At 39.4% G+C, this 13,738-nt stretch overlaps 1 protein-coding gene across 3 annotated transcripts in view; it reads left to right on the forward strand.

The window, feature by feature from the left end:
* Window positions 1-13,738, forward strand: part of MET (MET proto-oncogene, receptor tyrosine kinase) — a 91,280-nt gene that overhangs the window by 31,114 nt on the left and 46,428 nt on the right. For all 3 annotated transcript variants that reach the window (XM_075429407.1, XM_075429410.1, XM_075429408.1), the window contains exon 3: window positions 4,512-4,703. In XM_075429407.1, the coding sequence (XP_075285522.1) occupies window positions 4,512-4,703 (192 nt within the window). The remainder of the gene's footprint in view (window positions 1-4,511; window positions 4,704-13,738) is intronic.

The following is a 13,738-nucleotide window of genomic DNA, read 5'->3' on the forward strand; positions in this document are numbered from 1 at the left end:
GGTTATAATTCTCCTCTCCCCAGTTTGTCAAAGAGCTATAAGTACAAGGATCTTAGTAGTCATCTCTAACGGAGTCCAGAATTAAAAAGGCTGGTATGTGACAGCTGGGAAGATTTATGAGGTTTATGAAATTTAGGGAGTAATTCCTTTCAAAGATAACAACGATAGACAGGCCAAATTTATAATGTCACTCACTTTTTTTTACATGGGACTGGGAAACAGACAATACAGGTTCTAACTCCAGCCCTCTAACAGAGCTCCAATATGATGCTGATCAAGTCACTCCTCCTCTTCAGGCAGTGCCCTGGCTTCACTGAGTTATTGGGGCCAGAATTTCACTTCTTGTATTTCACATGGAGGGAAGCAGTGATCAAATGAACTTCTCACCTGAAGAGAAATACTGCAAGTTACCCATAAAATTCAAGTACATTATAGAACAGCAAAACCACGTTGGCTAAAAATACACAAGAAACTTCAGAAAGGAAAATCTGATAAGGTTCTTTTGTGTTCACCCCATTTACTCTTCCTGTCCAGGGTCTGCTGTTCACATAAATTCTTCACCATTATGTGCTTGATTCCAGTAGGACACACTCCTGAAAACTGTAGTTTTATTATTCATCTTGATTCACTGACCTCCACAACAGGAGACATAAGCAGCTCATGCACCGTCTCCATTTTTAATTGGCTTGAGAATCAGTTTGTTATGTGGTATCATATATTCATTCACTCTAAAGCAGTTTCTTTGAAAAAGGACTTTTGCCATCTGCAGCTATTGGGATCCACCTCATTTAGCAGTAGCTCATTTCCCTCTGCTCCATGTTATGCTGTAGCGTTGGGCCTTGTGGGTGCCTACTTCTCTTCAGGGAGACTCCCAGGATTCACAGCAGAAAACAAAAGTTGGTACTTAGGAATTTGATTCCCGACAGCCAGCAAGTTAAAAGGCATATAAACAAACCAGCAGGAAATAAGACTCCTGCTTATTCCTAATTTCACTTGAGTTCTCCTTCATAACTGTAGTATTTTACAATTGACACTAGGAAATTTTACCTAGCTACTTTCAGACAATTTCTCCAATTTGTCAAAATAAATTTTAATTTTAATGATTTCCTCCAAATCTCTCACAAGGCAGTGATTAAGTCATTAATTTCTAGTTTATTCAAGACATTAAACATAATATCAAGACAGTACACATGATGTCACTTTCCAATTGAGCACCGCACTTAACTAAGAAGAACAGGTTTTGGCCAGCTCTAGAAGGAGTAGCCTGGAGCAGTGTTTGTCCAAACTGCAGTGGCTGCAAATAATAGAAAACTCCCAAAATTATTTGGTTAAAATTTAGATTTTTTTTGTTTTCCCTGAGTCTAGCTATTCAGACTAGAGCCTAGACTCTATGATCGGTTCTGACAATGACCTAACTGAGTATTTTTTTCAGATTTTCATTAGTGGATTTAAAATTTCCTCCATGCTTTCACTTTTGGCTTCAAATGTACAACTCTGTGCAAAATATTATTTTTATGCTCACTGAATATGATATATAAATCATCACTTAACTGCTAAACAGCGACAGCTCCTGATAGCCCAGCTCAATGATGTCTAGAGACTTTTTTGGCACGTTCGTCTTCTGTGGACCAAATCCAGGGTAAATTCTGAAACACCACAATTTCCCCTATGAACAAAGAAGAGAGCGTCAGTTATCTCCTACCCTCTTGGACACGGCCGAAAGGCACAGCTTGCCCACACCTCTTTGCATTCCAGTGGCACACCGACACTGTCTTCACAAAGCCTTTGCTGTGAATCACACACACAATTGGCATCTAACGTCCTAGAAGAGAAGCAATATGGCCCAACCCAAGCACTTACCCACTCTCTAATCATCCATTTCAATAGTTCTGTGATTTGTCACTGGAACTTGGCATAATATCCGGAGTGCATCATCTGACATCAGTTATTTTTCCACATTGACAGCCAAATGGACACTTACGTGTATACTGAGAGAGAGGGAGGGAGGGAGAGACTCAGGCTTCAAAGAGTTAATTTAAAGCAGCTTCTTTGCCGAAGTTTTCCGTGTTATCAATCTTTCTTCAGTTTTCTGAGTAGCCTTTTAATCTCTGCATTTCTACCCAAAGATCAAAGCCTTCCTATTTCTTAAACAGCTAACCTTACATTATGGTTAATCCATGAAGCGCCAGGTTTTGAGAGAGCCATATGTTGAACAGTCTGCAGGTTCTTGGGCAGATACCCAAAATTACGACATCTCTGAAGAAGGCTGAGCTGACTCTGTGGCTGAACTGACTTCGGGGAAGCTAGGAAAGGTGTTGGGGCAAGCACAAAAATCTAACCACTTGTTAAAAAGAGCTTGAACAGGGTTTCGTGAGGCGTGTCAGGATGTTCAAATTGTGTTAAGATGACTACATAGGGGGAAGTACTTTTTTAAGGTTAGCACAGAAACATCTGTCCCCAAAGTCATTTGCTCATGGAAAAAAAAGGAGTTACAGTAAAGAGCAGAGATCTCAAGTTGGGGAGGGTAAATTCAGAAATCTGCCTTATTTCCAAAAGCATGAAAACTGTACATCTTTCTGCACTTGAACTATTCATGCTCATTGTATGAGTAATCTTAGCACAGATGTTTCAGAAATACTTTTAGACTGGATAGGATATGAGTGCAAAAGAACAAAGCATTTAGCTTGTTTGGTGGCCAAAGCAAAGAAACGCTAAATTTGCCCCTTGTTGATCAGTCAAAAATATTTAAAGTGTTCAATTCAGCATGCCTAGTGCAAAGAATTAGTTCAGTTCCTGCTGATCAAAACACACCATACCTTAACAGTTAATACCAAAACTAATACAGCAAACACTTTAGCATGTGGATAACCAAACTGTTACGTCACTGCTATATTGGATCTAATCTGGAAGCCTTCTTTCTGTGTGATTAGGCAGTGCACAGAGATTTCAGTTGCTCTTGTTTGGTCTTATGCACGTTTTTGCCTAGATGATACAGTAAATTGACGGTGCACCTGGAGAAAAGCTGGCACCACAGCTGACTGAAACTACTAGGGATCATAGAAAACTTTGCCCGCCAGTGGTGTTGCTGTGCACAGTTCAGAAACATTACAATTCAACAGCAAAGGACTGAGCTATTGAGTTGAACATTTTGTTAATAGCATTTTCAATGCCTCAGTTTTTCTTCAGAATTCACCAGACTTAAGCCAGCAAGAAATTCTTGGTTCATTGCTTCCTTTCTCATAGTACTTTGGTTATAGGTAGTGGAAGGAAAACCATCTGAATCAAGAAAATAAGAAAATAAAATTTTACTCCTACTTGTTCTTTAAGGGAATGATCTAGATCTGTTGAATTTAGTGGAGAGACTCTGACTGCCTTTAAAAGGTTTAATTCAAGCTTTTAAAAAAATTTTTTAAAACTTCTTTGTGACAACAACAGATCAATAAAAAAATTAGGAAAAATGAAGTTCTCTATTGATTTCGGCAGAGGGAACCACCATAAGATCCTTTATAATCTCTCTACATGTTTATTCATAACATATGTCACAGTGGGAATATGCTAGACGACTTCCAAATTTAAACTGGTTAAAGATCCTTTAGGGGGTTCCTGATTATTATTTGTATGATCTCACCAAAACAGATGATGTAGTATCAATAGTAATGGAATTATCACTTAATAGATTACTATTGAATTGTCAGGACAGTAGGTTATGTTCTTCTCTGGAGATAACTTAAAGTGTATTGTTCAAGAAAATTTCCAATGAAAATTAAAACCAAGTAATCTCTATTCCAAAACTGAAAGAGAAAATCCAGCAAACGCAGCAAATATTATAGTACACTCAAGACATATAGAAATTGGACAAAATAGTGCAAGAGCCATAAATGATCAATACAATAGCCGAAGTATTATAAAAAACTGTCTTCCCATAGTTTCATTTAAATATACAATCAGAAAGCTATTTTCCTGGCTTATCTCCCTTTTCTCTTTCTCCATCTTTTTCTCCCCTTTTCCATCTTGTCACTGAAAAAAGGTGTTGAAAAGAGAATAGAAAGAGAAGAATACTGGAGAGTGTTATTTGAATGCAAAAACAATGTTTAAAAAACTGCAACATTTTTAGACAATTATTTTCTAGGAATCACTGTTTTAGAAGCAGGTGTGTCTCTAGGCAGGCTCTGCAGTCAAGGAATTCTGAGACCCTTGGAGAAGCACCATTACGGAAGTCACTAAGAGAAAGGATACCTTGATATATGTGCTTATGCACATATCATCAGGTTAATTAAAGACCCTATGTCTTATGCCCAACAGACAGGATAAAAAAATGTTAAAAGAAACAATCCCATAACATTAAGAAGTCATTGCCTTCCTCATGGAACATCATAACTGATGAAGCAATTAAGTTTGAAACATTTTAAAATACTTTTGGTCAAATGCATTTGTGCTAAATGACTTCACTCTGACAAAGATCAATTCCTACTCATGAAGACAGTACTCATCTGTACTTCATTTTCTAACAGGCTTTTTCAAGAAATGCTTCATACTGCAGAGCACAAGATGATGAATATCGCTTAGAAGTTACGACTCCTTTGCAGAGGGTTGACTTGTTCATGGGCCAGTTCAACAGTGTCCTGTTGACTTCGATATCTGTCTTCACCAAAGGCAACCTTACAGTTGCTAATCTGGGAACTTCGGAGGGCCGCTTCATGCAGGTAAATATTACTTCCACACCTTCACAATAAAAAAATCTACTGGAGTTTAGCAGGATGGTGACAAGTAAGGAACAGTATTACTCCAGATTAACAGGGCATTCGAAAATTGAAATTGCTCAATAAATAGAGCCTCTGGAATATAAACAAAGTGCCTAATGGAGTATTCAGTAGTTTAAGTGTTTACACGGGCTTTGTGGTTTGGAGCAATGGTTTTGGAGCAAATTCCACTATGAGCTTCGCTTAGTCCAGCTGATTCAGTTCAGAGAGCAGTTTTGGTCCGTACAAACTAGGTTTCTTTCAAAGGACACTAAACTGAAAGCTCTGTCTTGGATAAAGATCAAATATGCCCCAACTCCAGCTGGGGCAGAAAGGTCCGAAACAGAGACTGATTCTTCAAACAGCTTCAGATATATGCTTCATATGGTCATTTGGTCTAGAGGATCAGATTAAACCTAGTTCAAAGAAAAATGCTGAGACAGTTTATAGTGTAAAAGCAGGAGCCTTGGCATTAGTTGTTTCTATACACTGATGCACTCCTCTGGCACCAAATTACTTGCTAATGTACCCATAGCCTATGACTCACAGCTCTAGAATCGAGATTACCTCCTCCTCCACCTACTTTCATGTCTCTCTGAGTGCGTCTTAGATTTTCTGGCTCTTGCTCATTCTCTTCTCACTCTGTTCTTTTGGACAGCAATTCTTCCTGTCCTAAAGCAGGTTTTCCATAATAAGTGGTCAGTCACCCTCCTGAGAAGTCTGTCTCCCTCCACTCTAGACAGGTAGATTACACTACATGACTTCTTTGTAGGTGACTAATGAAATTCAGCCCACCCATAGGGCCAACAATTTTTAAAAACTTGGCAGGCAAAATCAAACATCAGAAGACAAAATACTTGGAAAGTACCAAGGGCTTCCTTTATTCACTCAGCTTATTTCAAGCACTGTCATCCTGCAGTGACCACCTTGGAGAGCTTGGCTACTCCAGCTGGATGTGCATCTGGATCCCTCTTGCACCCAAGGACCTGTGTCCTTTTACTCTGCCAGTATTATTTGTCTTCTGGTGGCCTTCCTGAAGTACTGGCAGTCTTTGGCCCTTCTTGCTCTGTAGGCTGCAGAGTAGTTAGTAGCATTGTCCCTCAACTACCATTAACTGAAACCTGATGAGATTTGCCATCATGAGTTGCTGTGCCCTTCCAGCTTCCCCGTTTCCCAAAACCTTTCATTTTCATCCCTTTCTTCTCTCCCTTCCATCATTCTCTGTCCTTGCGACATATAGTAAGTAGGGTTACATATTGTCCCCAGTATTTGTTAGCTCACGATTGGCACCGTTTTTGGACAAAAGGAATCTTATACCTCCACTTCTGTCTTCTGTACAGATGGGACACAGAACCAATAATGCAAAATCCCTAATGCTCCTGCAGGGAGGGAGGTCAAAGTGATTTACCACAAAAGACAGATGGAAAACTGGAGAAAATCATATTTCTCTTTCTCTCTAAAAGATAAGAATTTAGCAAAATGTTCCATGGCAACCCTGCCAGTTTTACCTGAACTTCACATGATGACCTTGGTAACTTTCAGATGCAGTTTGGCTTCAGCTCAGGAGAGGCAAATGCTAAGAGCTAAGCACTGAGCATAGCAGCAACCTGCGCTCTGTTCTTAGATGTAGATACTGGGTCACACAGCGAACATGAGCAATTTGTTTAACCTTTCTGAAGCCGTTTCCTTATCTGCAAAATACAGTTAATAACCACTACTGTCTTACTCACTGCATTTCTTCTGGGTTGTCACAAAGCTTTTAGGGAGCTTTGGCGGAAAGCGCAAGGCAGCATTACTTTTATTTGTAACATTCTTTAAATTATTCATTCAAGTCCTGAACCACACACTTCATTCAGACATTTGCCCAACTCAAGGAACAATTAAAATATTTCCAGAATACATTTCCCATTCCAGGTTCACCTATGGATCAAAAGAAAGGCTATTGTGTAAACTGCACATTGCCATTAGCAGAAATATTCTCATCATTGAATTAGATTGGCTTGAGCTACAGGGGGAAGTCAGCATTGGGCTCATATTGTAGTAAGTAGGAGCTCTTTCTTTCAGGGCTTGCAGCAACCAGCAAGAGAATAACATACTGGCTACCTTTAACAACACTACCTCCAAATGAAAACATTAGTATATGTTTTGCTTTTAAATGACCTTGAAAGGGATACTAGGTCTGCAGGATACAGAAGACACATTTTTTTGCAGAACTGAATGTTCACTTACATTAAATCTTTATTTTCTTTCAGTAATAGTTATCTAGGAAGTGCTTTCAAACATGTTCATTAGCAAATGTCCCACTAAAGCAGATTTGCAGTGTTTCTATGGAAATCTAGCTATTAACTGCAATGAGATGGAGATCATTAAAAATTGAGCTATTAAATGACCATTACTGAAGTAAAATGGGTTAAAAAAAATCAGGATAATCTCACAATGACTTAATTTATCAAAAGATATGCCCCAAACACTTCCCCACATTTTTTAGCAAAGAAATGTAATGATGTTCTTTTTTGTTCATTCACAAATCTGCTGGAACATATTGCAAAGAATCCTCAGTTTTTCACTTATTACACACCTCACTTTTGCACCGTCATTTGCACTCATATTTTTAGCTTTTTGTGCATGTAAATATTGAATTTTCCTGTGCAATCCCCTTGTAGCTATTCAGAGTTGACTATATCCCTTCAGAGGTAAGTATGCTTTCAAAAAAAAAATTAGTTGCAAAATTCTACCTATCAGCAAACCTGTATTAAAAATGATTATATTGTACTGATAACTTGCAAACATATTTTCATGCCAGCTATTTAAAAGCAAAAGTAGAAAATATTCATACGTAGGTTTCTAACATTAGAAAATCAGCTCAGCCCGTCTAGTGAATCCAGTTCATCTTGTATCCTCTTTGAAATACCAAACCTTACCATATTTAGACAATTTAGTTTGTGACATAAATTTCAGCACTAGCAGTCCTCCATGCAACTAAAAGAAACAGTAGTACAGTACCTCTGTCTCTGTCAACTGCACCTTGAAGTGCCCAAATACGAAACAGCTCGATGAAAGTAATGAACATTTAATTCACATTTTTGCTGCATTAATTTAGGGTTTCCTTTAATTGTTATGAAACATTTTGTGGGGAAAAAAAAGATGTTGAAAACATAGTGATCATGCCACCTAAACTGAATTGAAGCTCCAAGCCTGTGCTGTGGAAGCCAGTAGGTGCAGCAGCAAGCTACTGATATTCAACCTGAGAGAAATTTATTTGGAAATGTTTCTCATATTCTCCCATTATACTTGCTTATACTTGATCAGCACCCAACCACTTGATTCTCCTTCTTTTCTTTCTTTCCTTTCCCTTGCTGTCTTTCATCTCCTTTTGCACTTTCTTCTGCTCACCACTTTCTGCCTTCCTACTGACGCCTCATCTCTGACTGTTTCCATCTCCATCCATTTTTCTCTCTTTACCACATGACTATAGCACAGCATTGCTGCAAAAGTCATCAGAAGGTTTAACATGCAGTTTCTAAGAACAAAGGTTTTCCTTCTGTAGATGATGGCTACCCGATTCTGGAGTTTTGATATATTTAGAGACATATTACAATGAATTGTTCCTATCTTTACACGTGATTCCACTGAAACTTATGGCATTACCCATCAAAACCACGCCAATGACCCAACTCAGAATACAGCCTGTATTTTGATTACATAAAAAAAGTTATCTGAGGAGCCAGTAATTTTCAGACTGCAAAAGCAGGTATGTTTTATCCAATCAAGGAATAATCACCTGTTGTTTTCTGCTTATGCTTTTAGTTCATTTAAATAGAATTATTCACTTAAACAGCTCTGGAAAGCACTAATGCTGGAAAGGAAATAGTGCCTTCTTTGTTAAATGTTTATTTTTTTCAACCAAAATCTAAAACTAAAATCAAATTGATCTGGATGGTCCAAATACAGAAGATTCATGAGTTCTTTTAAGGAGGATAATTGGGGCCAGGAGGTGAATTCCAAAGCTTTCCTGGAGAGTAATTGCAGCCCATTGACATACTGAGCATGTTTTGGCTGCATCAGAAATGTTAAATCTGTATTTGGCCATGAATAGATTGGAGTTTGTAGTTTACCAAATATTGTGGAGTTTCTGTTACAAAACAGAGCAGTAATAATTTTTCTAAGACAGCTGACATGCATGAGACGGAAAAGAAAAATGGTTTTACTTCCTTCCTAAGCTGGAGCCTGACAACAAGCTTTTTTTCAGCCTTCTGTTTTTTTTCTGTTGAGAAGTTGCAGCTGTTTTGGCCTTTCTTATTGTGCTTGTTTTCAGAGTGTGACTGGGAACACAGGCTGAAAGTACAGCTGTTGGGTGCAAAGTGAATCAGGTATTTCACAGTGGTTATTTGATTAGAAAACAGCACCCAGTCACACTGCTATAGCTGAGGAATCAGATTTTCAGCTGGTGTAAAGCAGCCTTACTCTGCTCAAGCCAAAGAAGCTACGCTGACAATACGACTCACAACTGGAAAAGACACTTTCATTACCAGCCAGTATTTTGGGAAATTATAGTTTGTCAAAAGCTAGCCATGATATATTGAGATAAAATATCTTCTATTTTTGCTCAGTTCCAAGGTGATTTTTTTTTTTTTTTTCCCTGCCTGAAGCTTGGTATTATTTCAGAGAGTGACGTTTGACTGATGAATTAAAGAGCAAAGTTCTTCAGGAAGGGGAAATCTTTCTGATAGCTCCAAGGAGGGTGGAATATGGGAAAGTTTTACAAGATTTATTCTGAAAAGCTCACATTTGGTCTGGCCTTAACAATGAAAAGGAGACCGATGCCCTTGACGTATGCAGAGGCTGCTTTTCAGCATAACGCTGTGTTTGGAAGCAAAATACTGCATGTGCTCCCTACGCTCGAAGCTGGCCTCACCGAGGCAAAGCCCAAGCAAGTACGCTGCTTGTTGGTGACCTTCTAGAGGAAGAGGGGTATAGAGATGTTTTCACTGTATGTTTTACAACTACCATGGGCAACCACTCTCTTTAGATGCAGTTTTGGCAGCAGGGCCTTCTCATCCAGTGAAACTCAGTGCACGGTGGGGCAGCACCGGGCTGTGTGCGGAGTGAGGAGCTCCCCGACGTGCCCTCTGATCTTCACGGGGCAGTGGGATATCCATCCTGCTTCTCCTGGAGGTAAGGAAAGGGTCTTCCCATAGATATACATGCACCCGGAACTGCAGTCAGTCACATGCTGGCTGCAGTCCTGTCTGATCGAGCTGGACATGAGCCAGCTCTAGCTCAGAAGCCAAGCCTTAGCAAAACATGGTCACAAACTGTCACGCCTGAACAGACTCTGGACTGAAAATGGCTTAGGGCACGAGAACCAAAGCATGATGGCATAGATAGGCCTCATCGGAGTACGGCATGTCACACAATGGGCCACTCACCCTCTTCAGGGCCTCTCTGCACTTGTTAGACATGAAAAAATACAGAATAATAATAAGCCTTATTCTGAGGACCCATTATATCCCAGTATTTTTAACCAGGTTTTCAGCCCAGAAAGGATGTGTGGGGTTAGAATAAAGGTTCAAGGAGCAGAGTTTCCTGTTGCTGACAGGGGCTAAGATGGATAAGGGAGAGGTATGAGGGAAGTGAAAGCACACAGTGATACCTCTCCCAGTACCCTCCTGCTTCTGGCACTCAGTGGCCCAGAGATTCCCTGAGCTGGAAACTGCTCCCATATCTGGTGTTTAATAGTCCTTGATGGACTTCTTTTCCATCGATTTTGCCTATTGTATTTTGAAATTATTTGTTGTTTTGTCCTCCATGGTACGCTGTGACAATGATTTCCATCATTTCATTGTGCTTTGAACGATTAAGAGCTTCCTTTGGAGTTTCCTTGACCTGCTGCCCTATCGTTTTATTTGGTGCCCTTGATTCTGTCTGATGAGGAACAGGAACAGGGCTCGAACAGATCAATGGTCTGGGATATTTTCACATGCTGAGCACAAACCTGTTGTCTTTCACATCCAAGCAGACAGAACACTTGATAGTCACACTCATTTCCCAGGAATACTTATGATTAAAAACAAACACCAGCACAACCACCAACCTTTAACACACATATCTCATTTCCCTGAAAAGAGAGAAATTAACATGTGTCGTAGCTGCTTTCACAGATTACATGCCAGGGAACATAATGCATGCTACAGAAATTAGTACAGACAAAAATAATCACATCTGCTTTTTATTTGTAACTGCAGTCAAGGCTTGGAAAAATTTATCCCAGAATTCAACAAGAAGAGATCCAAGCCTTCAGCATTGCTTTTCTCTTGCAAACAGCAAAGTGGCAAGGCCTCACCGCTCCAGGAATCGAGGCTCAAAGCCATGGTGCCTATCAGCAAAATGAGTTGACGCAGAGCAAGGAAGTACAGAGCTTTGCATCTTTCAGCGTGGCTGTTCAAATCCAGTTTATATCACAGCATACTGGAAGCCATTTCCACCATCAAACTGATCAAACATCTTTGGATCTAGTTCCTGTCCTACTAGACAAATATTATCATAACGAAACCCACCAGTGCAAGTGGGAAGCCATGTTGGAAGCAAGTGCGAGGAGGTCAAGAAATTCATGAGCATGGACCTTAAGCCTTAGGGAGCCAGAAGGAGGAGAGAGTGATGGGATGCCCATCGGGTCATTGCAAAGGCCGTCCTCAGTGCCCGCTGCTGTCTGGCTGCTGTGGTCCAGCAATTCACCTGGCTTTTCAGTACTGGCAGTCTGACCTATTTAAGGCTAAATGCAAACTATGCACACATGCCTTTATAGGAATGTGAATAGTTGCAATCCTTTCCACTTTATCATTTTTAAACCAACACAAAACTGTGGCAAACTCTAGATCAGTAACATTTTCAGATCTACAGCTTGACTTTTAACAGTTTTATAGTAGCAGCTCTTTCTGTGGTAAAGAATGTGTCTTCACGCTCCCAGAAAAAATATCAAATATTGCATAATGTAAAATCCATGTAGTCAAATTAAAATTAACACCTGGTGCCAAATAACTGTTTTGAGAGCACACATGTTTTAATATTCAGTTTGAGTAGAAAAGCTTACACCTTTCAGAGGAGATCCATTATACTCTCCATGGATTAGAATGATATACAGCGTTTAGAGAGCTACATATGTGCCCTTTGCAAGGCTACGCTGCATATCCCAGGGCATTTGAGGCGTTACACAATAAAGTTAACCCTGAGCCTATCTCTGCTGGGTAATGGCCTACACCTGCCAGACATCTAGGGAAAAAATAACAATATGATACTTAGATGGGATTGCTTTCAGAAGGCCTCTCATTTTTGCAGAAGATATTTCAACATGCAGACAGCAACATTTGTAATTCAATCCTGCTGACTAGCAGAACTGAGCATCAGAACTATTTTTAAAAGAAGCTGTTGCATGCTGTTTTTCAACTCAAGTTATTACAGTCTTAATTTGCCATATTATGCATAAACGAAGCTACAGTCAAGTCTTCTTACTGAACACTAATACTAGCTGATGGCAATGAAAGCATATTTAAAGAAATTATTTTAATGTTCATGGACCTAAGTGATCACACTGACTTCCAGTATAAAGGATATATTAATTAATATAGTCATTAATTAATTAACTGTTTATTATTATCTTCATGGAAGCACTTTGAGCTATGCTGAAAGACCCCATACTTTTTTTGTTTTTCCTCTTAAATAGAGGGACATAAATATTGTGTTTGCTTTGAGAAGGATGTCTGGGGTTGTGGTTACTGACAATGAAGGTGATTCTCAGAAGGGTTATTTGTAAGAACGTCAGAAGAGCCACATGGGTTTCAGTGAAGGGTATGTCTAGTTCAGTGCTCTGTCTCCAGCAGTGGTGACAAGTGGATGCCTAGGGGCCCAGGCAACATGCCTAATACCTTCTGCTTCAAGCCTCCAACTATTTTCCATTCTGGGGATTTCCTGAGCTATTGGGTTTTGCCTGTTTAGCTCTTTCCATGGAGTTTCCCTTTGAACGTGTATTCCTCTTGCATTCACATCCTTTGACAAGGAGTCCTGTAGGTCATCACATATTGCTAGGAAATCTTACTCTTTTGTTTGCTTTGAACCTGACTCTCACTTTTGTCTTTCCATGGTGTTTAATACTTTTATTACAAGAGTAAAAGGACAGTCTCTACCCATTCATGATTCTGTATGTCTTTTTCATAGCACATCCACACCTACCCCACTCAGTCGTTGTTCATTACAGCCTTTTGGTCATCTTTGTCATCCTTCTCTGAACCTTTTCCCATTTTGTCATACTTTTTCTGTAATGAGGCAACCAGAACTGCACAGAGAATTCAAGGTTCAGGCAAGCCATGAATTTGTACAATATCAGGATTTGTTCTCTAATACTTTTCTAATAATTCCTAATTTTTTATTTGTTTTTTGGACTACTGCTGAGCACTGAGATCACGTTTTCATGGAACCATCTATCATATACTGCTTTAAATTCATCTTCTTTGTTGTATTTCACCTGCCATTTTATTGCCTTGACACACTGTCCTGTGAAGTCCTTCTGCCATCCTTCATAGTCTGTCCTCATCCTTCTCACCTTGAATACCTTCAGATCATCAGAAATCTTTGTCACTGGACTGCTCAACCACTTTTCCAACTCGTTTATGGGTATATTGAACAGTATGGAACCCAGCATAGACGCCTTGCAGAACACCTCTGGTGACTTCTCACTATTGCAAGGACTGACCATTTACTGCTAAAGTCCGTTTGTTCTCTTTTTGTTAATTATTTATCTGTGCAAAACCTTCCCTCGCTCCCATCTGCTTGAGTGCAGGCACATCGATACGTTTTCGTTTCTCTTATGCTCTGGAGAAATGCTTAGTTATTAAATTCATTATTAAAATGTAAAAAAAACCCAACACCACCCCTCAAAAAAAAAAAAAAACAAACAAGAAACAAACCATCACTTTATAGTCTTTGTAAAGAGAAATCCTTTTGTA

The sequence above is a fragment of the Opisthocomus hoazin genome, chromosome 8 (assembly GCF_030867145.1).
Source record: "Opisthocomus hoazin isolate bOpiHoa1 chromosome 8, bOpiHoa1.hap1, whole genome shotgun sequence".
Lineage (NCBI taxonomy): Eukaryota > Metazoa > Chordata > Aves > Opisthocomiformes > Opisthocomidae > Opisthocomus > Opisthocomus hoazin.